The 25,066-nt window shown below is 33.6% G+C and overlaps 4 protein-coding genes across 7 annotated transcripts; 3 read left to right on the top strand and 1 right to left on the bottom strand.

Annotated features, from left to right (window-relative positions):
* The first annotated feature begins 4,798 nt into the window (after positions 1-4,798).
* On the top strand, positions 4,799-6,662 carry LOC141696771 (putative indole-3-pyruvate monooxygenase YUCCA10). The gene is made up of 4 exons (XM_074500896.1): positions 4,799-5,466; positions 5,556-5,789; positions 6,056-6,178; positions 6,303-6,662. Exons 1-4 carry the CDS (start codon positions 4,849-4,851, stop codon positions 6,465-6,467), a joined length of 1,140 nt encoding a protein of 379 aa, XP_074356997.1. The 5' UTR covers positions 4,799-4,848; the 3' UTR covers positions 6,468-6,662.
* Positions 6,663-8,760: 2,098 nt separating this feature from the next.
* On the bottom strand, positions 8,761-12,024 carry LOC141697683 (U1 small nuclear ribonucleoprotein C-like). Its single transcript, XM_074502178.1, has 5 exons — positions 11,882-12,024; positions 11,739-11,781; positions 10,989-11,030; positions 10,661-10,907; positions 8,761-9,332 (listed from the first exon to the last, which is right to left on the bottom strand). The coding sequence occupies exons 1-5, from the start codon at positions 11,887-11,889 to the stop codon at positions 9,025-9,027; spliced, it is 648 nt and encodes a 215-aa protein (XP_074358279.1). The 5' UTR covers positions 11,890-12,024; the 3' UTR covers positions 8,761-9,024.
* Positions 12,025-12,086: 62 nt separating this feature from the next.
* On the top strand, positions 12,087-15,986 carry LOC141697682 (uncharacterized). Of its 2 annotated transcripts, none has more exons than XM_074502176.1 (9): positions 12,087-12,248; positions 12,622-12,738; positions 13,487-13,548; positions 13,635-13,871; positions 13,938-14,105; positions 14,765-14,814; positions 15,058-15,190; positions 15,361-15,398; positions 15,547-15,986. In XM_074502176.1, exons 1-9 carry the CDS (start codon positions 12,227-12,229, stop codon positions 15,641-15,643), a joined length of 924 nt encoding a protein of 307 aa, XP_074358277.1. In that variant the 5' UTR covers positions 12,087-12,226; the 3' UTR covers positions 15,644-15,986. The 2 variants fall into 2 exon arrangements, with proteins under 2 accessions (XP_074358277.1, XP_074358278.1); XM_074502177.1 differs by having other exon boundaries at positions 12,124-12,248; positions 12,589-12,738.
* A 2,249-nt stretch (positions 15,987-18,235) lies between these two features.
* On the top strand, positions 18,236-23,354 carry LOC141698207 (RNA-binding protein BRN1-like). 3 transcript variants are annotated; one of them, XM_074502861.1, is made up of 9 exons: positions 18,236-18,564; positions 19,563-19,645; positions 20,465-20,516; positions 20,636-20,761; positions 20,924-21,003; positions 21,361-21,543; positions 22,351-22,645; positions 22,740-22,883; positions 22,966-23,354. In XM_074502861.1, the coding sequence occupies exons 1-9, from the start codon at positions 18,405-18,407 to the stop codon at positions 23,082-23,084; spliced, it is 1,242 nt and encodes a 413-aa protein (XP_074358962.1). In that variant the 5' UTR covers positions 18,236-18,404; the 3' UTR covers positions 23,085-23,354. The 3 variants fall into 3 exon arrangements, with proteins under 3 accessions (XP_074358962.1, XP_074358961.1, XP_074358960.1); XM_074502860.1 differs by having other exon boundaries at positions 22,303-22,630; XM_074502859.1 differs by having other exon boundaries at positions 22,303-22,645.
* Positions 23,355-25,066: the final 1,712 nt, after the last annotated feature.

The following is a 25,066-nucleotide window of genomic DNA, read 5'->3' as shown; positions in this document are numbered from 1 at the left end:
CCTTGTCGTTCAAGTAATCATGATCAACCACATAACCTTTTAAGTTTAACTTGCAGAAACTATCTGACAACAAAACCTCTCCTCTAGTGGCCTTGCTGCGTGATCTCTTCGGGACTTTAATCCATCCTCGTGGCCTTAAAAATGAACAAGTGCCAATTTTTTCCAGAACTGATGAAGAATGATCAACAGAAGATGTAATGTTGTTTTGTTTTGTGGCTTGAAATTTTTCTTGGTCTCCAGCAATTTCACAAAAAAATTCGAATTTGCTCGCGAGCTCTGCCTCTTCCTCTGTGTCTTGCAAATAATATTTAGTCATCTTTGTTAAGAATTTAACATAGAGCTAGTGTTGAATAGTGTTATGCCCAAAATTTGGTATAAACTTTATTCGGGTCAAAACCGGGTCAATTGGTCAGAATTAGGATGTCGGTGCCTAAAATTAAAGAAAAGATAAGGCATCTATTTTACTATAAAAGAAGAAGGCGCGCCCTACAAGTATGGGGAGGCGCGCCCTTATGCATACGAAAAGAGTAATGCTGGCGCCTTACATAATCAAGGCGCGCCCTCGTTGGTGAAGGAGGCGCGCCCTATTAATATATGAAAAAAGGAGTTCAACTGATTCTTAAAAGTATCCCCTAAGGTATTAGGGCGCGCCCTAAGTGAGAAATAACTTGGATGGGATTTCAACATGCGTACTTGGATGGGTTCTTTGGATGATTCTCGGAAGAGGGAGATTATTATTACTAACCTATTTGATGCAGGTACTCTATTGAAGAACTCCTTCCTGTAGCATATCTACAGGAAAGGCGGTGTCCGTGGTCAGAGACCTCCAGGGGTATGCCTGGACTGAAGGCCTCCTCCTGTAGTCAATGAGTGTCCTCATTGGGGATGTGGGGTGAAATCTGGTGTGTGCTTTGGGAGCTCTGTCTCTGTAGTCAACGGGTGTCCTCGTTGGGAGACTTTGGAGTATCCTGCACTTTGCACCCAAAAGCTTGGGATCACTTGTCCTGCAATCTGGTAGGGGCTCCTTATCGGGGGACAAGGATGCGTCCAACATTTGGGGTGAACCACGACTATACCTGCGTCCACGGACTAGAGAAACAGCTAGTAGCAGAGGGTTATCCTTGGCCAGGGAGATGCCTCATCCGTGAAGTCTCGAAGCCGCGGACGAGCCTTGGGCCTTTGTGGTTGGGCCTCATCGGCGGACATTCCTAAAGCTAGTAGAAGACGGTTTCCAGTGGGTTTCCCATTGGGCCTCGGGATAAGAAATCTAAGCCCATTAGGTTTCTTGTTCCCCAGGAACTACGTGGGCTTGATTCCCTATAAATAGGGATACATAGGCAAATTGTAAGGGGTCAGAAGCGAGAGCGCAAAGGAGTCACCACTAACCCTACTAAGCAATCTCAGCCCCCAATAATCTCCACCACCAAACACTGTTCATACTTCCCGACGAATACTGTTCATCGGATCCACCGGGTACTGTTCACGTTTACGACAAAGAACCACCGTCACAGATCTTGTTTCCGGCTACGAACCTCAAATTTTGTTGTTACCAAAAATCCTCCGTCAACAAATAGTATAAGATCCGAGAACTAATACTGTATTATATAGGGGTTGTATTTGTTTTGGAACAATGTGCAATTATGAATCCGAATATAATTTCAGATTTGAGTTAATATAAGCTATTAGGGTTTTGATTAAGAAGGAAGGCCCAGTTTTTATGGGCTTATAATTAATGGGTATTAAATAGAGAAAGCATACTAGCCCGTTTCAGGAAGGCCCGGTTTGTTTGGTTCTAAGTAGATTTTTAGGCCCATTTGTTTGAGGATCATACAACAATTTTCATTTGTACATTGGGAAATATAGAGAACTTTGTTCATCTATAGTTAAGTTAAGGGTCTAGTTTATTTTACTTTATTATAAATAATTTCTAAATTCAAATTTATGTAGAAAATATTATTTGACTGTTTATAAAATGAATAAATCATATCTTAATACTTTAATATTTATTTGATGGTTGACTTAAATCGACTCAATTTCCTGTCAAAAAAAAATTGACTCATTTGAAGCACATTTTCATAATAAAATAGAGTTTTTTGATATTGCTTATATCCGATAATTTTAACTTTTTTCCCCAAGATTGTGTATTTTATAATTGGTGTTGGAACTTATTGCTTTCATTTAAGTTCAAGTTAAATACTCTAAATGATTTGCAAAAAGAACATATACAGTTAACAATAAATACACCACAAAATTCTACTAATAATTCTTAGATCCAGTCCTATCTGAGAGGAGTAACTTGACTTTCAAAAGGGGTATGTATTGGTTGGCACTTGGCCGGAATTAAATTATTTATTATTAATTACAATACACTAATTTTAAACATTATCATTGTTCAATTAATGAGACTTTTCAAAATATTATTCTATTTTTTAAAATTATAACTAATATGATATGATTTTTTGATATGTAATCAAATAATTTGACATGTATCTCCATCAAAATAATTTATCTACCCTACATTTGAATTATCAAAGTAATGAAATACAAAAAGACACCTATTGACCTAGTAGGTCAATGTGGTTCATAAACAACACCACACAGATAGCGAAACTTGTACTTCAAATTTCATTAGATTTTACATTTTTCTATACAAATTCATTGAACTTTTCATTTTTCTTTACAAGAGCCAACCACTCTATTTATTTCTACTTGTATAAGTGTCGGTTAATATTGCTTTACGTATGTATTAATAAGCTACAGGTAATATTCAATTATATATGACTTGCAACCGAAATCATTTAAAGTATTGTAAACTATTGTAGCACACATTTTTATTGCCAAAAAATTATAAATATTCTATTGTCCATGTACAATATGCTCGGCATTTAATTAAAATATTATGATTTATGAACTACAATAATTAAATTAAAATAAACAGCAGTTTCTTTGAAATTTTAAACTTCTTAATTATCTTATCACCTTGATAGATTAATCGGCATTGTTCAGAGTCAAAGTCAATGATTTGAAAAATGAGTTACTTAACTTAACTAACTTGTACACTAATGTTTTTTTTAATATCCATAAGTAATTTTTTTTCATGAGAACACTGAGTATAAATACATCAACCCTTGTTCATTTTACATGCACATCCATCATTTTTGTTCTCTCTGTTATGGAGTTCAAAGAAGAAGTAGTAAATAATTTAACGTAGGTTAGTGTTGAATAGTATAAGATCCGATACCACGTAATACTCTATTAATAGGGGTTGTATTTGTTTTGGAACAATGTGCAATTATGAATCCGAATATAATATGGAGTTGATATAAACTGTTAGGGTTTTGATTAAGAAGGAAGACCCAGTTTTTATGGGCTTATAAATTAATGGGTATTTAAAAAGAAAGCATACTAGCCCGTTTCAGGAAGGCCCAGTTTGTTTGGTTCTAAAGTAGTACTCATTTTTTGGCCCATTTGTTTGAGGATCATACAAGTACAGAGAACTTTGTTATCTTTAGCTTTGTCTTCTTTTGTTAAGGGTCTTGTTTGTTTTACTTGTTTTACTTTATAAATACTTTCAAAATTCAAATTTATGTAGAAAATTATTATTTGACTGGTTATAAAATAAATAAATCATATCTAAATAATTTAATATTTATTTGATGGTTAACTTAAATCGAATCAATTTGAAGCACATTTTCATAATAAAATAGATTCTTTTAATATTGCTTATATCTGATAATTTTAACTTTCCCCCCCCAAGATAGTGTATTTTATAATTGGTGTTGGAAGTTATTGCTTTCATTTAAGTTCAAGTTAAATAAATGTTTTGCAAAAAGAACATATACATTTAACAATAAATACACCACAAAATTTTACTAATAATTCATAGATCCACGTCCTATTTGTTTTTAACGACTTTAAAGATTTGAGGGGAGTGACTTGATTTTAAAGTCAAAAGGGTATGTTGGTCTGCCAGAATTAAATTATTTATTATTATTTAAAATATATTAAGTTTAAACATGATCATTGTTTAATTAATGAAACTTATTGGAATATTATTCTATCTCTTAAAATTATAATTGATATGATATGATTATTTGATATGTAATCAAATAATTTAACATGTATGTACCATTTACTCCATAAAAAAAATATCTATGCTACATTTAAATCAAAGTAATGAAATACAAACAGACAGCTATTAACCTAGTAGGTCAATGTAGTTCATAAACAACACAACACAGATAGCGAAACTTGTACTTCAAATTTCATTAGATTTCACACTTCTCTATAACAAATTCATTGAACTTTTCATATTTCCTTATAAGAGCCAACCACTCTGTTTGTTCCTACTTGTTTAAAGGCAAACATTGTCGGTTAATATTGCTTTACGTGTGTATTAATAAGCTACAAGTAATATTTAATTATATATGACTTGCAACCGAAATCATTTAAAGTATTGTAAACTATTGCAGCATATTTTTATTGCCAAAATATTATAAATATTTTATCATTCATGTACAATATGGTCGGCATTTAATTAGAATATAGATTTAATAGCATTATGATTTATGAACTACAATAATTAAATTAAAATAAACACCAGTTTCTTTGGAATTTTAAACTTTTTAATTATCTTATCACCTCGAGAGACTAATCGGCATTGTTCAGAGTCAAAGTCAATGATTTGAAAAACAGTCTTAATATTGAGTTACTTGACTTAACTAACTTGTACACTAATGTTTTTTTGTAATATCCATGAGTAATTTTCTTTTCATGAGCACACTGAGTATAAATACATCAACCCTTGTTCATTTTACATGCACATTCATCTTTTTTATTCTCTGAGTTATGGAGTTCAAAGAAGAAGTAGTAATCATAGTTGGTGCGGGCCCTTCCGGGCTTGCAACAGCAGCATGTTTGAAAACACATTCAATCCCTTACATGATTCTTGAAAGAGAAGATTGTTTTGCATCTTTATGGAAGCAAAAGGCATATGATCGCCTGCACCTTCATCTAGCTAAGCAGTTTTGTCAACTCCCCTACATGCCCTTTCCGAGATCTTGTCCTACTTTTGTGCCCAGAAAACAATTCTTGCAATATCTGGATGACTATGTCACACATTTCGACATAAGACCTTTGTACCAAAGACTAGTTGTGTCTGCATTTTACGACCAAGACTCTGCTAAATGGACTGTTGAGGTTACTAATGGTGTTTCCGGTGTCTCTGAGAAATATTATGGTAGGTTTTTGGTTGTTGCTACTGGTGAAACTTGTGATGCTTATATTCCGGAAGTTGAAGGGTTAAGTAAGTTCAAGGGTGATGTTATTCATTCAACTCAATATAAAAGTGGTGAGTCTTATGAAAAAAAACATGTTTTGGTTGTTGGATGTGGAAATTCCGGTATGGAGATTGCTTTGGATCTAGCCAACTATGGTGCTAAAGCTTCAATTGTTGTTCGTCGACCGGTAAATTATTTTATATAATCAAACTTCTTATCTTTTGTAGAAGCTTCTAGTTTAAAAACTAAACATATCTATGGTTGTAAAATGTTTAGGCACATGTTCTGTCAAGAGGAATGGTGTATTGGGGACTAATGTTATTGAAGTATTTTCCTTACTACATGGTAGACTCTTTAATGGTGTTGCTTAGCAAGATTAAGTATGGAGATTTAAGCAAGTTTGGTATAAAAAGGCCACAAGAAGGCCCCTTTGCATTGAAAGTTAAGAATGGTAAATATCCTATTATTGATGTAGGGACATGCAAGAAAATAAAGTCTGGTGAGATTCAGGTATACTTCTCTTCTTTCTTCAATTAGTACTCCCTCCGTCTCATTTGATTCTTAACATTTTCCATGTGTGTAGATTTCTTTAATAGTTTTTGTAGATTAATTTTGGTCACATTAGTATATTAGATCTTTACGAAATTTTTAATGAATGTGACCGATTAGCTAATTTATTCGAAAGTTGAATGCATGGAATAAGGAGTTCTGCATTCTGCAAGTACAATGCAGTTACTTAGAAGTAAAGTTAATTACGATATGAACTGTTTGTGTAGGTATTGCCTGGACTGAGAAGCATAACTGAGAGCGAAATATTGTTTGAGGACGGAAGATCAGATCAATTTGATTCGATTATTTTTGCAACTGGCTTCACTAGGTCCACCAAGACGTGGCTTAAGGTAACGCACAAATTATACTATAATCAATCTTTGAGTTGAAGTTATGATGTTTCAAGTGTGCATTTTAAGTAACAGAGTCTGCATGCTCTGTAAAGAAACTGAATTTTTGGTACTGAAACTGCAGGGAGATAGCTATCTTTTGAATGATGAGGGGTTTCCGAAACCGAATTTTCCGAATCACTGGAAAGGAGAGAAGGGACTGTACTGTGTTGGATTGGCAAGAAGGGGATTGTATGGAGCTGCAATGGATGCTGAGAACATAGCTAATGAACTCAAGAAACTCATTTGAGCCTTGATCAGCCTTTTTTATCTCTGTTGGGAATAGTAAGCAAAGTTTTAATATTGTTTCAAGTATTCTAGAATATAATTTAATTTATGGGAATTATGGAAGACTTTGTTTGGTTCATTACTTCTGTTGTGATCTCCAGATGTTGACTGAAACATTACTTGTATGAGAAGTCTTTTATGAAGTATTTCAGGCTCATATTTTATTGGTTCTTGTATTGTTTTTACCTCAACCGTTTCCTTTTTGATCTCTAGTGTTTTCTTTTGACCCCAATGCAACCAACAAATCATGCTTTCAGTTAAATCATTCGTATTATTACTATAACTTTGTGTACCTACCGGAAAGTGCATGCATCGAATACTTAAATATTTTTAATTATTAATTTTAGTAACATAGTCAATAATTTAAGGGTCATTTTCCTGGAAGTTAGATAAACTTTATCTAACACACTGATTTAGAAGTGTCCGATTTATATTTCAAGGGTCCAGATTCATATTCAATTTTTCTTTTTTATGTTCCGTGGAAAGGGTTTTTTGTTTTCCACGAATTTTTTCCGCTCTCTTACGGGAAACGAATAAAAGATTGAATCTGAACACTTGAAATATAGATATAAGAATTTTGGAGTAATGTGTTTAATACGGTTATCCTACCCCATATGTTAGGGAGTAAAATTCATAATGTAAATTGAATTTTGTTGAGTAATCTGTGTTTTTAATATAGTACGCCATACGTGATATTTTAAAATGCGGGATTTCCTTGATGATGCTTTACATCGTATTTTAAATTGTGGGATCTCCTTATGAATGTCGTAGCGTTATATTTTAAAATGTGAGATTTCCTTGATGAATGCAATAAGAGCCTCTCCAATGGAGGGTACCAAAAGAGGTGCCAAAACCATGTGACATGCCGTGGTTTGACACACTTGTTAGCACTTCATTAGAGTTAAGAGATGTCATTAAGGTGTTAAATAAGTAGGCATGGTGTGCCAACTTGGGGTGTCAAAAGTTGGCATCCCATAAAATAGGGTGTCAACTTCAATTGTAGTACGAATGATGCATAAAATATATTTCTATCACCTGAGTATTTTTTGAAAGAATGGTTCTAAAAATAATATGAAAAAAGAGAAATTGAAATAGAATATTATGATTATGTGGCGAAGTTGGGGTGCCGGCCATTGGAGTTGCTCTTAGTTGAACCAGGTCAACTGCTGCAGCTGCAAGTACTGCGATGTCGAGAACAGGCCTTCTGGGAAGCACTTATTGTAGAAAGGTGTAGGCTAACTAGCAAGTTTGAAACTCTGAGAAAGTCTATCTATTAGTTTACTATTTGCCCTACCCTTTGCGGAAATCTTGTGCACACGGTAACTCTCGAAAAGCCATAAGAAACTAGGAAGTGCTCGAAAAGCCATAAGAAAGAGTTTCAGAAACTAGGGAGGATAAATATCAGAAGATAAAGCCAGAAAGTTGATAAAATTTCATCAACTAATACAGAGAACAGAATCAGTAAATGTGCATAGAAATTTAGCTTTCTACATTACAATAAGCAAATATCAAATGCAAGACAAATACTCAAATCATAACATCACATACTTAGACAGTGAGAAATCAGGAGCCACTGTAATCATGTGATGATTAAAAGTAATATACCACCGAAGACGTTTTAGTGAAGGAACCAGTTTCAGCAGCAGCATAAACTAGATTGAAAACCCAATCAATGTTTTGTTGGATATGTAATAACAATCATCACTAGAAACTAGTATTTTACTCAACTTCAAGTACTTGCTGCTACAGCCTTATTTACTTCTTGATAGTTGGTAACTAAAAGTTTCGAGTTCCCTAATAATCTTTATGTCTTCGTCTTCCTCGTTCGTTTCTTAAATCATACCATCACATATTCAGATCAGAGAAATCGAGAATCAGATACCAGACATTCTATAACCAGCTGGCAGCTTCCCTTCTTGTTAAGAGCATAAGCCAATTTTTGGGGTTATATATAGCAAAATATGCCATGGACTTGGAATAACAAACTTCTGGAACTTAAATGATCAACACAAGAACAAACCACCAGTAAAATAGCAATCCTTGATGTCTATATTTCGTATACTATTCAAATTTATGAACCATTCTCCGGTTCATTTTAGAAACATAACATTAAAGAATTAGTGTCTAAACTTTTGTGCTAAAATTTAAACACAAGTATTTAGGAAAATGATTTTTAAGTGTACACAATGTTTACAGTCTTAACATCTTAGCATAAGAGCAAAAACAGTCTGCTACCACTACAAGACATCCAAGAATAAGAAACTTCACCAGTCGATTAGCATGCAAAACCAAAAATTGAGAAAATGTTCACACTGCCACCCTCTCAGAAAAAAGGGGAACAGATAATGCCAAACTTAAATGTTCTTTGAACTGCAAATTGCATTCTAAAGTCCTTGATAACTTATAATGAACTTTTGCCTTAAATCCTGGCACGTTTGCTGTGAATGATGCAACATTGCTTTTTTTGATCTCCATAAAGAACAGCTTTTGCATCCAAGGCTAATCCCACTATCACAAGATTAATGACTTACTTCTGGAGCATGGGTTTGGACGTCCATATCAGGACTGTCCAAGCCTCCACTAGATGGTGCTGGATTGCTTTGATGCATAGATGGTGCTGGATTGCTTTGATGCATAGATGGTGCTGGATTGCTTTGATGCATAGCTGGTGCAAACATTGGAGGGCCGCTACTCGAAGCAGGAATGCTACCTGGAAACATTGGTGGAGGATTCATTGCCATTGGCATTTTTCCATCAGCTTGACTGGGCAATGAAGGAGGACCAGGTATCGCTGCCATTAGGGGCATGCCTGGGGTAGGACCATAACCTGTCAAGAAATAACATACAATTAGGCACGATAATATTAGTGGAACATATACAAACATACCAGGAGAAGGATCATGTACTAATCTTATGTAGTCATAATAGACTAAGATTTAGGATTATTTGGGGGGGGGGTCACAACTAATTATAACTTAGAAGTTATAACTCTACATGATATCTAGTTAAAGCCTTCAAAGCAATTTTCCACTGTAAACAGATCCAAAATTTTATATAAAGAATTAAAAGTTTATAATCCAATCTGTTAACTTACTATACTACTTTAAACTAGTATCATCCGGAGGAAAGCTGCTGAAGTAAATATGTAACAAGTTCCAAAATTTAAATCATTTGCTTAAAGGACTATTTTCACTGAAAATTCGAATATTGATTTTTGTACCTGTTCTTAGACTGCTTTTTTCAAATCCAAACTTTGAAGTGAATGGCGTTACTGGAAGAGATTCTCTACAAATCCATCCCTGTTCATACAGCTTACATGCATGAGAACGAAATTAAACATTCACTAGAATGAAGGTCTGCCATTCATTTATCATACATATGATTCTGTGGTGAGGTATATTGAATGCTTGATACATCTATAAGCCTTGTAAAACCTTCCTGCAGGGTTTAGGCCTAACCTAGATATTTACTGTATGTCTGTATCATCAACTTTGTTTAATTGCATCTCTACGATCCAGACCATGCAGCAATAATGCAATTAAACAGAACTTGAACCGAAATATGTTAGCAATCTTCAACACAGTTCGTCCAGAACACTGGAACCAACTATAACCTTACTGGGCATATATTTAGATTTATTATAAAGATACCATTCTCCACCTAAAAAAGGAATCCCTTAATTATGTACCTAATGTGCGGGAAAAAAATAACTATACATGTCCTCAACAAGCTTGATGGTGTTATTAGTTCATTCAAGAATAACATAACTTAAACAAAGAACAGATACCTTGTACACCAGACACAGACACGTAGTAACATTAAAGTCATCCAACTCTATTGGGTTTTAGAGGCTCGTAATTATTAATTTCTATATTAAATATTTAAAATATTTTTGGCATTATGGTTTATCCCACACATCAAACTTAGAGACTTGGGTACGTTCTTAAGCAATACGAGTGAGATAAACTCTTGAGTAGGTCTAACCAAAGTATACATATCACCCACATATCATTCAACATATCCAATGCTATTCACTTCCCTCTGTGCCCAATTTCATGCATTCAAAGTACAATCCACTTCTTAGATATTATGAAGGGATAAAAGAGCTAGCAATCGAGATGCATAAACATTTGAAGTGCTAAAACCATAAGGTACCTGGTCTATACATGACTGGAGGCCTCATTCCAGGGACAAATGGTGCACTCCCAGGAAACTGCATATTCCCTTGCATAGGTGGCATCATAGGTGCTGGTAAAACAGGAAGGCCGGGTCTCATCTGGTTGTAAACTCCACCAACTTGCTGGTAGACAGCAGTTTGCCCAAGATGTGCCTTAATCCTTTGGTCAACCAAAAATTGGTTTTGTTGCGCCTCAAATTGCATATAGTAATCTCTCACATTTGCCTTTACACATTAAGCTCGTAAGAGAACTAATAATGATTAGCTAACAAAAATACAGAAAAGAAAAAAATAAAAGCTAAATACCTTATGTTTGTATCCCGCATTGTGCTGCTTCCTAACAGAAGGCTGAAATTACAACTTGACAAGCAAACTGTTATGCTTCCAAAGTGCAGAAAACAGTGAGTAGGGCTACTAAAACAATTAGTACCATATGCAAGTACACAACTAGATCAGAAAGAAAAGAAATACACTTCTCAGGTTACAGATTATTACAATATAAATAACGAAAGTGACAACTCTTACATAACATACCATCACTCTCTAAAGATGAAGGTTCAAACTATTACCTAAAAAACATTAAAAAAATCCTACATTATCTTAACATCAATATAATATGTTATTAACAAATCCCTAGTCTTACAGCCTATCAAGTACCTCTCTCCTCTCAACTACAAAGAGGTTAAGAGTTCAACCATGTGGAATCACAATAGTCCAATTCAAGTACTTAATTTTACGCAATTGACCATTTCAAACAAAAAACTTCGTAAATCAACATCGAAATTCAGGTAAGATCTCTTACATCAGAACTAAACACAATGAAGAACCTATTTTTACGCAATTGACCATTTTCAAAAAAATAGAACTACACACATATATAGTTCATAAATATCGAAATTTCAGGTAAGATTTCTTATTTCAGAACTAAACACAACTAGCATCTTACAGCTGCTAAAAGTTTCGATCTTTATCATAAAAACAACCACACATATGTAGTTCATACATATAATTTATCATACCAAGATAGTAAATTCAAATAAAATCAAGAAAACTTACAGAATCATGAGTCAAGTATGTGTCACAATAATCACAATAGTACCTGAATTCAACAACAAAAAAATTATAAAACAAACAAAAGTACTATAAAAACTATTACAAGTTAATAGAAATTCAAGAATTATAATTTTATATAATTTTACCTTGGCATTGCTGAGATTAAGCAAAAATTTATGACCCAAAAGATTTAAAATTCAAGATTTGAGAAGAACCCTAGATATATATACACACAACAAACCTGTAAGTATTGGTGCTATAAAAAGCCTAAAGGGGAAGGGGTTAAATTGTAATTGGTGGGCTTATTTTTATTAGCTAAACGATGTCGTTTTAAAAGACCCAAAATAGAAATTGGGCTGCTGTAATATTATTAAACGGGTTTGTTAAAAAAAATGTGATAAATGGTTGTAAAGAACTAAAGATTCATTTATATTGTGTGTATATATTTTTCAAGAAAAGGGTAATGAATTTTTGGTGATGAATTTGAAGTGATGGATGGGGATTCTAAAAAAGGTTTGTTCTTGCATTTGAAAGTGTAAAAATTTAATCTTTTTGGTTATGTTTCAAGAAAATTGACGTGTTTTGATGGTTGGTTTGTTTTATGATGTTTGTACAAGTGTTTTGAGCTTAAAGTTTGCATTTTTATGATGATTTGATGATTGGGTTGGAGTGTTTTGTGTATGTAGATATTGATATTGTTGTTGTGGATGCTTAAAAAGGATCAATGAGAGTTAATGAATCTATGTGTTTTGATAGTTGGTTTGTTTAATGATGTTTGTATAAGTGTTTTGAGCTTAAAGTTTGCATTTTTATGATGATTTGATGATTGGGTTGGAGTCTTTTGTGTATGTAGATATCGATATTGTTGTTATGGATGATTAAACAGGGTCAATGGGAGTTAATGAGAAGCAGAATTGGTGGGTTTCTCCAACCAATGTTGCTTATCATTTTGGTACCAGTGGAACTGCTGTCGCAGCTGCTACCGCGATTACTCATCCTTTAGGTTTGTTGCTCTCTCTTAGCGGTTGTTATTTTGGTTTTTTAGGCTTTGTTCGTAAATGTGCTCATTTTGCGTTTTGTTGTTCTTTTAACTTACAGAGATTTGATAAAAATAATGTATACTTTAAAGGAATAGAATTCTAATGAATGGATCATTTTGGGACTTATTTGGGTTAATTAAGTCTCTCTTGTTTTCTATTTCGTGACATTTAAGGTAGTATTTGGTTTCAAATTAGTAATATATGTTCCTAGCTGATCTGAGTGATATCTATATTTGGGATACTTGGCTAAGATCACATGTTTGGTGCACTATAGTATGCGGAAAAGTTGTGTTTCTGTCTCAGCCATGTTAAATTGTGCACTCTTGAGATCCTGAAGTTTTCACCATTCCATCCTGATTACTAGTGTATCTACTTGCTTAAAAAATCCATTTCAGACCTTGATTTGTTTTTTGTATTTGTAATCATTTTGAAGATATTCGTGTTTGCACAAGAATTTTCACTTAACTAGTTCTCTCAATATAGTGTATAACGAATGCACACCTTCGTTTATGAGTGTCAACAAACTGCAGGGGATGGGATACAGTGAAATTCTGAAGCTCCCATTTTTATGTCAAAGTATATGATGTTATAAACTGTAAACATATTATATGCACGTATGTTGCAGATAGTGTTTGTCAATTGAACTCATAGGAAATCAATTATATAATGTTGTCTGCTACTGTAATCTAGATATTTAGTTTTGGAATGCAGATGTTCTCAAAGTTAGGCTTCAAATGGAACTTGTTGGCCAGAGGGGTCCTCTTATGGGAATGGTACGATTTGAATGTTCTTAAAAGTTTATGATATCTGGTTTATAAAAGCATTATGTACCCAATTTATTCCACTCTGGATGCATCAGGGTCAATCTTTTGTTCAAGTTCTTCAAAATGAAGGGGCTAAGTCGTTATATCGGGGATTAACTCCTGCACTTATGAGGTCAGTTCTTTATGGTGGTCTCCGTTTAGGATTGTATGAACCATCAAAATATGTCTGTGAATTGGCTTTTGAGTCCAACAATATCTTGATGAAGATTGCATCTGGAGCATTCTCTGGTGCCCTTGCCACTGCATTAACCAACCCTTCTGAAGTGCTAAAGGTATCTTAATATAGAAAATCTAAAAACCCGGCAAACCTTTTCTTACATTTTATTCCTCGTCCTTAGGTGAGGTTGCAGATGAATCAAAAATCTAGTAGCGGACCAATAGAGGAGTTGAGGAGAATATCTTCAACGGAGGGAATGACTGCTCTTTGGAAGGGAGTTGGTCCTGCAATGGTCAGAGCTGCTGCTTTGACTGCATCTCAACTAGCCACATATGATGAATCAAAGCAGGCAAGTTCAAAGGATGTTGATAAATTCAAAATAGATTTTCTGGACAGTTTAAATAAATCATGTCTAGGCTGAATGGCTTGATTGTCAAATAATCCCTTCAGTTGTTCCAGTTCTGAATCATATTTTCCGACATATAGGATTAGATGAAAATCAATAAATTAGATTTTGAATCATGCAAACAACTAATTTATAACATTGTCCTTGATTCTGAATTATATAATTCATTCTAGTGTATCTAATTAGATATTATTATACTATATAAAAGTTGGGTAAAATGTATCTACAGTTGAGTGTAGATTATTTTTCTAAAGGTAACTACTAAAACTAGGTAATTTTATAGTCATAAGTGTATTTAATAAAAAAATAATCATTTAGTGCTTTTGAACCTTCAATTTCAAATATACTCTTGATTGATTGAAGTTTGATAGTATGTATAACTGAAAACACGAATACTTCATTCAGGTGATCCATACGTGATTAGCATTTTTTAAGAGATACTACAAAACAAGTGTTCTAGTGACTAACTTTAGGAAAATAACCTATCGTTGAACTGTAGATACATTTTACCCATAAAATTTTACTGGTTTCTTTTTGCCTAACTTTAATTTGTGCTTATTTTACCTGCCATTTTAAATTTTAATTTAGCTTGCACAACACAGGTCTTGACAAGATGGACTCCTCTCGAAGAAGGATTTTATTTACATCTATTGTATGCAACTTTTACCTTCCCTTTATCCTTTTTTAATGATACCTCCACTTATATGGTATACCCATTTATTTTAGTTAAATTTGGATTGAATAAATAGATTGACATAGATTAGAAAACTGACATTCAGAAAGATGCATAGAAGATTAAAAAATATATTAGCTGAAAAAAACGAGAACTGATGCTGGTGCTCCTCTACTATTTTTCTTGTGGGCCACAACTTACCTTAGTTTGCATCTTTTGAAGCTCAAGCACAATAGCAGGAGGTGTCAGCACCCTCGTTACTGCACCAATCGACCTGATCAAAACCCGTCTCATGTTGCAACGGGAATCTAAAGTAGTCGGAACCTATCAGAATGGATTTCATTGTGCATACCAGGTATTGCATCTAGCTTTGGTCTATCTATTGAAGGCTTAGCTACGTCAAGTATATAGCCTTTTGGAAAATGAGTCAAGGCAAAAGTATATTTGGAGTATTTGCAAACAGTAGCAATGGCTTCATCATTTCTGTGACTTGGCGTCTTATGTTATTAAAATGCTCGATTTCAGGTTCTTCGGACAGAAGGTCTTAGAGGACTTTACAAAGGGTAAGATACATTATTACATTTTAATCTTCCTTTTATTTCATTTAAAAGGAAAAAAAAACCTCTCGTATATGAACTCATCTATTGTAAATGAATGCCTGGTCATACCTTTCAAAAATTTCGGGGTGCGTTAACTTCGACATATTGCCAGGGGGTTTGCCATCTTCGCAAGACTAGGTCCGCAAACAACAATCACATTTGTACTATGTGAAAAGCTGCGCGAGTTTGCTGGACTAAAGGCAATCTAGTTATCTCGTTATATTCTTGTTCAGAATACAACAGCGGCCCCTTTTAGATATTTTCTCTACCAATGACTAACGAGTAATGACATACTGGCACCAGCAAAGCCAATTTGAAGCCCAGTCTTCAGGGTCATAGTTATTTTGTTAATCATTCTTTGAGTAATGTCAACTACCATACATCATTTAAAGTAACTGTAATTTGGTTTTGGCATTACACCCTGTTGTGGATAAGGCGTGTTCAACTGGCAGTTGTACTCTGCAATGTACATGTCAACATTATTCCTGTAAAAACAAGTTTTGATCAGTTACTTGTTCCCCTTCAATGTAAATCAAAATCCTTGTTTTTGCACCTTAATGTCTTCTTGTATTATTTTGGTATATACCGGGTCGAAATACACTAAAAATTTGCTTATAAAATCAATACAATGTTGTTCAATTTTTTTTTTCGAGATTAATATAAAAAATCGTGTGATATGAGAATGTGAAGCACATTTTTTAGTCAATTATTATTGAAATCTTTAGTATATTATTTTACATCTTGTTTTGTAACCGGTAGTTTAATAATAAAAATTTCAAAATTCTCAAATTCATTCCAAAAACTATTTTTAAATACTGATTGTCAAAATATTTTAATTATTTTTTCATTAATGAAATGAATCACTCATTAATGCACGACATTTAAAACAATTTTGAGATCCACTGTGGTCGGACACCCTGTTATAAAAAAAATTAAAAAAAATGCTTACTCAGTTTGTTTTTCTTAAAAAAAAAAATTCAATAATTAAAAGCTATACAATATTTACATATATAATCGAAATTGAACAAACGTTAATTATATCGTCGTTGAATCATTTCTTGCATCCAAGAATTTTTTGAACAGGTATGTACATATAGTAATTCTCCAAATATTGTTTTGAACAATCGACATAGATGCATTAGAATAAAAATCCTTACCACTGAATTAATTTCAAGAAAGCAAATTTGCAATTCTAGACATGATGGACAACAAAATAAATTAAAATAAAATTTAAACTCTCACAATTAAGGAGAGGTCAAACAAAACTCAAATAAATTGAACACTTGTTAAAAAAAATAAAAAATTAATTAAGAAAAACAGAAAGTCCGTAAGGTTGGCTCAGTTGGTTAAAGAGGCTATAACTATCCTCTTGATCACAAGTTCGAATCGGTTTATCTTGATTCACGTGTTTTATAGGCTATTGCGGGAAACCGTAGAGTTTACCCAGTACGTACCCAATGGGTAGCGGTTGCGGGTTAACTCCGATAAAAAATAAAAAAATAAAATAAGAAATAAAGGATTTCTTACTACGTTTTAATCTCCAATTTGTTGAATATGCCTACCAAATAATAAAAATCAAATAGTATTTTGAAAAAAAAAACTATTAAAACTATAAAACGGCACCGTATGGTCTTTGATTAAAACCGGATTAGATAATGGGAGCCGTAATGCATGCAAGTTGCAAGAGAGAGACTACGTTGTGATTGGTTGGAGATTGGCGGGACAGTCTGGCGTCACTACATCTCCGCCTTGGTTTTCACGCTTTACTACAACTTTACCCTCTTTATGTTCTTTCCCGCTTTTGCCCCTTCTTATGGATAAACCAAAGTCATTTTTTGTCCTTTTCCTACATAATCACGTGCTTATGTCTGTCTTCAAGTTCATTATTAGACAAATTTAGTGATAGTTAATTGAACTCATGTTCTTTTGTTGTTTGTTAAATTAGAGTTAAACTCATGTTTATCTTTAATTTGCAAGCATCACTTAAAAAAATATTGATGTTCCCGAGATTATTTCATGTACATTTATCCGGTAATTTTATATCGTCAAAGTTTCTCATATTAATATATAAGAGTATTATAGTAATTATATGAAATTATATATATTTTACAAAAATATCCTTGCTATTTTATACTTAAATACATTTGCACCTTAGAAAAGTTTCCGGAATTAATCTCACAAATATTTTTCTCTATTGAAAATAGTCATAGAAAAGACCCGATATCCTAAAAGAGTATGGAGAAAGCAGACAATTTCATAAACTTTTCATTTTGCTCGCAGTGAATGATAAAAATACTCGATCATATATAAAAATTATCACTAATATTATATGTGCCGATAATCTTAATATGTGCAAAAATTAATATCAAACTACTTTAATTTTATATCATAAATTTACTTTTACTTCCTACACAAATTTTAAAATGTATTGAATACAAGTTATTGAAAGGGTGTGAGTAAATGTTTATTTTAATTTTTTGATGGATTGTTCAGTTCAGTTTTGTAAACTTAATTAAAAACTTCCCAAAAGATTTCCCTCGTCTTAATTGATTAACAAATAATTTTTTTGCCAAGTGAACAAGAAATTAATTTAATGCAACCATAAAACTAGAAGGGTAAAATCGTCCAAGCACAAGATACAAACACGACTCTCCCTCACAACCATGTCTTGTCGAGTCCGTTACTAACTGTAACTGCACTTCATTAATCAATGGCACTTCCGTAATAAACCCCAACTCCAAGCCCATTTCCAAAGATTCAATTAAAATAAACTCCACCGTGAAGATCCAACTTTCACAATAAACACACAAAAAATAAATAAACAACCCCCACTTTTTAGAGAGAGAAACAAAACCAAGCCAAATCTAGAGAGAGAAAGTCAGTTAGAGAGAGAAACTCTGTTGAAACGATCAAAGCAGAGAGAGAGAGAGGAGACTTTTGAAGACATATACATACAAACCAGTTACAGTAATGGCGGAAGCGAGGAGACATGGTGAAGAGAGCGTGAAGCTGTTCGTAGGTCAAGTGCCGAAGCAAATGAGTGAAGCGGAGCTTATTGAATTGTTTGAGCAGTTCGCGATTGTTGATGAAGTTAATATTATCAAGGACAAGATCACCAGAGCTTCGCGAGGTGAAAATGCTCGAGAGCATGATTAATTAGTTAATTTTGATGGTTCAAGTAGTTGATTTGTGTGTGATTGTATGTGATTTTGATAGTTTGTTGTGTTGATTGAGATGTGCGGAGTTTTAATGTTTGTAATTGTGTTTTGGTTGTAATTTACGCGATGTTTGAGATGATTAGAAGTTGTGAAGTTGATTTAGTGGATTTGGATCATGAACTCATAATGCATGGTAATTATAGTGGTTTGATGTGTGTAATTGTGCTTTGAATTGTTAATTATGCGAGGTTTGAGTTAATGCGTAGTTTGTTGTAAGTTGTGAAGTTGATTTAGGGGATTTGAATCGTGAATTCATAATGCACGATATTAGTTTGGTTTAGAGTGTTGATTTAGGTGCGCGGTGTTTTGATGTGTGTAATTGTGCTCGGAATTGTTAATTATGCGAGATTTGAGTTAATGTGGGGTTTGGTGTAAGTTGTTAAGTTAATTTAGAGGTTTTGGATCATAATGCATTAGAGTAGTTTAGATAATAGTGTTAAATTAGATTGTGTTGTTTTAGTGAGTAAATTTGTGGTTTAAATCCCCAACTAGGTGACATTCACGAGCTTCACACACTGAAGATGTATTTGGTTCATATTTGTCAAGTTAATTTACTAGATTTGGATTGCAATGCACGAGTTTAGTTTACAAATTTGATCAATATTCGTGACCATTTTAGTAATATAACTGCATTCTGAATCCGTATCACAAGACATTCATGAGGTTTGCACATGACAATTTTTAGGCCAGTGCACTAAATATCTAGTGGATTTGTGTTGGAATGCATAAGATTCATGTGCATTAATGTTGGTTAAGATTCATGTTGTTTTGTTGTGTTTCTTTTATTCTTAACTCCTGACTATGTGACATCCGCCAAGTTTGCACGAGATTAGTTCAGTTAATAGTGTTGATTAAGTTTCTTGTTTTAATGTCTAATATTGTGTTCTGGATCCCTAATTTGGTGCTGCAGGTTGTTGTTTTCTCATATGTCCATCAAGGGAAGAAGCTGATAAGGCAGTGAATGGTTGTCACAACAAGAAAACTCTTCCTGGCGTAAGTATTTTCCATATCTTAGCCTTTTTTTGTTAAATTAGTGTAGTTGACTTTGTTTGAGGGCAATGTTAAACTATATTCAAGTTACTAGTTGTAATTTTAAATTTAAGATATGATCTACAGTGACACGTTATCATAATTGTATTAAATTTGCTAACTGTAGAGTTAAATTTTGAATTTTTAAACTTTAATATGCAGTTGTATCATAAGGAAGTATTCACTTGGTAGTTTATCGGATTTTGGTTCCTCCATCAGTATCTACTTTCAAGAGAAGGAAAGAGAAAGCAGGAACCAATAAAAATAATTTCCAAGTGAACCTCAATTGAGCTTACTCAATGAAATTAATTACAGTAACAGCACAGTTGCTGTTCATAGATGAGAATATGAAACTATTATATGTCATATGTTGTGTTGTTGGTATTTTAACGTAAGCTTTAGGAACATGTAGCAAAAAAAACATGTGTTTAGCTGTGATAAGCTTGAAAACAAATCTATTTGAAATGTGTAAGTCATAATAGTTGACTAGGATTTTTATTTTAACTAATAATAGTTGATTTTTATTTGGAAACTGAACTGGAGTAGTGGACACACTGAACGGTCTATTGCTGTGGACAGATATGACAACTAAACTATTTCCCTTCTGTTGAGCTTTATATGAGCTATCCTGTAAAACTTTTTGAAATCTAACATTATAGAATCTTCTTCTCTGATTCCCTTTGGTAAAAAGAACATCATAATATTTATGGCTTGTGGGTGTTTTGGTTTTAAGCACTTTTTATACTCTAAATTGAAAGGACAAATTTCCATGTTTTTTTACAGGCAGCTAGCCCGCTGCAAGTGAAGTATGCAGATGGCGAATTGGAAAGATTAGGTAATTACATAATTTTACAAACTTAATTCTCTATGTAAGAGATGTACACATTTATGTTGTCAACAAATTTATGATGTTATATGTAGATTAACAAAAAAAATATGTTTTACTTTAAACAGAGCACAAGCTCTTTGTTGGTATGCTTCCAAAAAATGTGACTGAGGTTGAAGTTTCTGATTTATTTTCGCAATATGGGGATATAAAAGACTTGCAAATTTTGCGAGGTTCTCAGCAGACGAGCAAAGGTACCTTTTTTTTGTATTTTTTTACAGTGGTATCTTAAAAGTCAAAACCTTAAACTTTGTTACATATCTGATGTTTCTCGGTGCTTGTTCAGAAGATAGGCCTTTCTTCTTATTTAATTTTTTGATTGGATATTTCATTTATTTGTTTTGTTAATAACACAGGCTGTGCCTTTTTGAAATATGAGACTAAAGAACAAGCAGCTGCAGCCATAGAGGCCCTTAATGGAAATCACAGAATGGAGGTTTGACATAAATTGCATTCTATCAATAAAAATTATATGAATTTTGACTATAATTTCTTTAGAGTTTTACTGGAAGGTCTTTTGAGGTTTATTTTAGTACTGCATGATTTATTTTTTGAAACATGTAAAATGAAGCCAACATTATTTGAGCTTTTTATAAAAAAAAGTAGAACATTTAGCTTAAATCTACTTTAAATTCGTATGCCTAATTCAGATTGGTAGATATAAAAGTTCTGAACAAATATGTTCTTTAATTTTTTTTGTCTGATGTTGGAACTCCAGCTTGCTTTCCATTGTCATTTTGTTGTTTTTTAGTGGATAATTGAACAACTTGCTCTTGTAAAATTTGTATATTAGGGCTCAACCGTTCCTTTAGTTGTCAAGTGGGCAGATACTGAGAAGGAGAGACTTGCTCGGAGGGCTCAGAAATCTCAATCACAGCCTCTCAATATGGCAAATGCTGACTCTCCACAGCATTCGTCTTTGTTTGGAGCTTTGCCTATGGGATATATGCCCCCATACAATGGATATGGATACCAGGTCTGTTTTCTTGGACTTGCTACATATAGATCACTGTTTTTAATCCTGTAGAATATAATCTCACTTAAAAAAAATTGTGTGGGATTGATTGAGGACTATTTGCGTACCAAACACAAGTTAATGGGGAGGAATATGATGCTTTCTCCCGCTAAATATTTTAAAGGGATTTAGCACTTTCCTGACTCCTGAGAAAGTTGTTATCCTTCAAATAAGAAGATATTTACAATATGTTATTCTACACGTATTTATTAACAATAGTAATGGCATTTTTGTCCGATTATTAATGAATGCTCTCACACAAGACCCTGTACCAAACCAACACGTTTTTTTTTCTTTAATTTAAGGATAAACACTCCTAAGATTAATATTTTGGATCATTATTCATGGTAATTGAATCCCTGAATTGTAACTTTGCGCAAACATGGGCTTATTGTTCGCTGGAAACTTTGTGTAATTTTTACGGAAAAGCATGATGTATGAATTATTGTTGTCGGGATATAAGCGAGAAGAATATGAGAGAAACTGGAATAAGAGGTATAAAGTTTAAAACATTTTGTGGGGAGAGGTGATTCCGTGTTGTCAAATTGCAGTTCTGACTTCAGAGGTAATACACTTAAAAAAGCTGCTAGGTCCTCTTCCATAAGTTATATTTAAAATTTCACTGTTTGTACTTCCAGTTTTCTGTATTGTTTGTTGCACTTGTATTGATAGTTATATTAAACGGAAGTGCACTTTAATTAACAGTTGATGTCTTAGTAGGGTCCTGGAACTTATGGACTCATGCCGTATCGCCTGCCACCATTGCAGAATCAACATGCTTATCATAATATGATATCATCAGTAACCCAAGGAAATGCAGTCCGAGGAGCTGCACCTGAATTTTCCCCGGGATTGACCCCTAGAAACTATCCTGTGCCACGAGCAAGTTATCTTGCCTCTGCTTATCCAGCTGTGAGTGGAGTGCAGTATCCTTTGGCATATGCTGGGGGGATAATGAGTAATAGGTCCTTGAGTGGTCCTCCGAGTCCTATACCTCTTGCTGCCAACAATTACCCTGCTTCATCTTCAAGTGTCAGTACCAGTTCAGGTGGTCAGCAAGAAGGTTGTTTTTGCTAGCTAGATATTGATAAACATCTCCATTAATGTTTTGTTATCTCCATATGACCTCATTTATTAAATATGTACCGTAAAAACAGGTCCGCCTGGTGCTAATTTATTTATCTATCACATTCCTCAAGAATTTGGTGATCAAGAGCTTGCAAATTCATTTCAAGCATTTGGTACAGTCGTAAGTGCCAAAGTTTTTGTTGACAAAGCAACTGGAGTGAGCAAATGTTTCGGTATAAGTTTACATATATTATTTTTTTGATTTTGAAGTATGCGATATCTTTATTTTTGCTTCTAACTAGCCTTTAATAACAGGATTTGTAAGTTACGACTCACCAGCAGCTGCTCAAGCTGCCATTAGTACGATGAATGGTTGCCAGTTAGGTGGTAAGAAGTTGAAGGTTCAACTTAAAAGAGACAATAAACAAAATTAATCATTCTGATTCGGAGGTAAGCTCAAGAAGAAAGCAGCTATCTCTGTCATATATGACATCCATGCAACTCGACTTAGTGCAGCCCTCGGCTATTTTGGGTAGGATTGTAAAATTGCATTACATCTGTCGGTCCGGCCTACTTAATTGCATGGTAATCAAGTCCATGATGCTCTAGTCCTTGGGTCACATCTGCGCAAGTGTAATTTCCAATTTGTTGTAACATGTAATTTAATTAGACATTGATTATTAATTTATTGATTTTTCTCCCAAGACCTGTTTTTTGTGATACACATTTATCATCTTTTTCGTAAAAAAAGTTACTTAAAAAGAAAAATGATTTGTCTTCACTTGGAAATTGATTTTCTTCCTTGTTAATTCTGATTTTTCCCATTTGAATTTATATTTGAGATGTTGACTAAGGCAACAAAACTCAGACTGTATCTATAGTTGCTTCGAAATGTACTCCGTTGAGTGTTTTCGAGACTCTCCAAAATCTGTCTTGTCATTCTTCGATCTGTGTCTGTTGTCATGAACTATATATATGACCTTGCTATGAGATTATAGGGTTCAAGTTGCAAATCACAGGGGTCTGAAGCAGTGTCCTTACCGGTGTTTCAAGCTGCAAAGTTATATACATTGCTTGCCCAGCTTCCTGTTTGGGATATTCTCACTTGGGTCACTGTCTTATTGCTGTGACTCGGGGGCCAAAAGAATGTGATCAGCCTTCATGCTGACAATGAAGATATGGATGTGTTAAATATATGTCCGGTTGATTTAGAGTACAAAAAGTGTTTAAAGCCAAAAACATCGTTTTTACTAATATTATGATGTTCTTTTTACGAAAGGGATCGGAGAAAGAGATTGTATAGCTGTAGATTTCAAAAAGTTTAACAGGGTACAGTCTCGTTATCATATCTCTCAAGAGCACTTGACAATTTAGAGTACCCAAAATCAAGAGAAACATGCCACAAGTTGGCTGTAAGGAAAGACATTAGATTTATTGATAATAAAATTTGTAGTGTGCCTATATTCGACACTGAAGTATCAATACCATCTTCATCTATTTGGTCTGCATATGTAGCGTCCGTCTGCACATCATATTCCTGGACAGGGCTGTCTTTTAATGTATAGAAATTACCAGGGATGTCGAAAAAGCTCAGGGCAACATCCTGCAGGGCTATTGATTCTCAAAGCTTCAAGGACAAATTGGTGTATTGAAACAAGGTCACTTGGGTTGAACAGAGGGCCTGTTTGGCAACTTATCCCTTATGACCCCCCCCCCTATCCCTTGTAAGACCCGATTTAAATTTTCAACTTATATGTTGTTACGTTAAATGTTGGTAACGAAGTACTTTTTTAAAATTATTTTGATTTTTTCGCTTTTTATTAATTTTTTAAAAAAATATATATTTTTAAATGTTAATCTAATTTAAAATTTATGAATTAAGATAATTATATTTAAAAATAATATATTTTATATTATTTAAGTAAAAAATTCTGATTTATAAGTAAAAATATTCAAATACTTATATAACTTTAAGTATTAATGTTTTTATCGCTTTTAAACCTCTTATTCTTTTTAAGTAATAGTTTACTTATTTTAAAATTTCTCAAACAGACACATAAACCGAGATTAAGAATACTTGAAAAATAAAAAGAATTTGTTTAGTCGAATAATCGCTTAAAAAATAGTTTTGGGACTTAAAAAGTGTGACTACTAGCGGTCAATAGTGTATAATAGTAATAATAAAAAATAAACTTACTCTTTCTTTTTGAAAATATTTCTATTGACCAACCCATCTCTCAATTAGTCGGGGGCTTGCGAGATCACCAGATACGAACTCGCTCGACTCGATTCATTTTAATTATTTAAAATGAGTAGATATTGGGCATAGATTTTGCCTTGTTTAATTAAACGTATTTAAACGAGTTGACTCGTTTAATTGAATGAGCCGACCCGACTTGACTTGGCTCGGCTGGAC

Source organism: Apium graveolens, chromosome 11 (assembly GCF_009905375.1).
Source record: "Apium graveolens cultivar Ventura chromosome 11, ASM990537v1, whole genome shotgun sequence".
In the NCBI taxonomy this organism is placed as follows: domain Eukaryota; kingdom Viridiplantae; phylum Streptophyta; class Magnoliopsida; order Apiales; family Apiaceae; genus Apium; species Apium graveolens.
The sequence above is the reverse complement of the archived record's forward strand: the minus strand, read 5'-3'. Positions and strand labels throughout refer to the sequence as shown.

Coding starts and splice junctions, on each gene's coding strand:
- LOC141696771 (XM_074500896.1), top strand. CDS start 4,849: ATGGAGTTCAAAGAAGAAGTAGTAATCATAGTTGGTGCGGGCCCTTCC. Junction 5,467..5,555: donor CAATTGTTGTTCGTCGACCG/GTAAATTATTTT, acceptor TAAAATGTTTAG/GCACATGTTCTGTCAAGAGG. Junction 6,179..6,302: donor CCACCAAGACGTGGCTTAAG/GTAACGCACAAA, acceptor CTGAAACTGCAG/GGAGATAGCTATCTTTTGAA.
- LOC141697683 (XM_074502178.1), bottom strand. Junction 11,031..11,738: donor CATACTTGACTCATGATTCT/GTAAGTTTTCTT, acceptor TTGTAATTTCAG/CCTTCTGTTAGGAAGCAGCA. Junction 10,908..10,988: donor ATGCGGGATACAAACATAAG/GTATTTAGCTTT, acceptor TAATGTGTAAAG/GCAAATGTGAGAGATTACTA.
- LOC141697682 (XM_074502176.1), top strand. CDS start 12,227: ATGGATGGGGATTCTAAAAAAG. Junction 13,549..13,634: donor GGGGTCCTCTTATGGGAATG/GTACGATTTGAA, acceptor TGGATGCATCAG/GGTCAATCTTTTGTTCAAGT. Junction 14,815..15,057: donor GGATTTTATTTACATCTATT/GTATGCAACTTT, acceptor CATCTTTTGAAG/CTCAAGCACAATAGCAGGAG.
- LOC141698207 (XM_074502859.1), top strand. CDS start 18,405: ATGGCGGAAGCGAGGAGACATGGTGAAGAGAGCGTGAAGCTGTTCGTA. Junction 18,565..19,562: donor GATCACCAGAGCTTCGCGAG/GTGAAAATGCTC, acceptor TTGGTGCTGCAG/GTTGTTGTTTTCTCATATGT. Junction 20,517..20,635: donor TGGCGAATTGGAAAGATTAG/GTAATTACATAA, acceptor TACTTTAAACAG/AGCACAAGCTCTTTGTTGGT.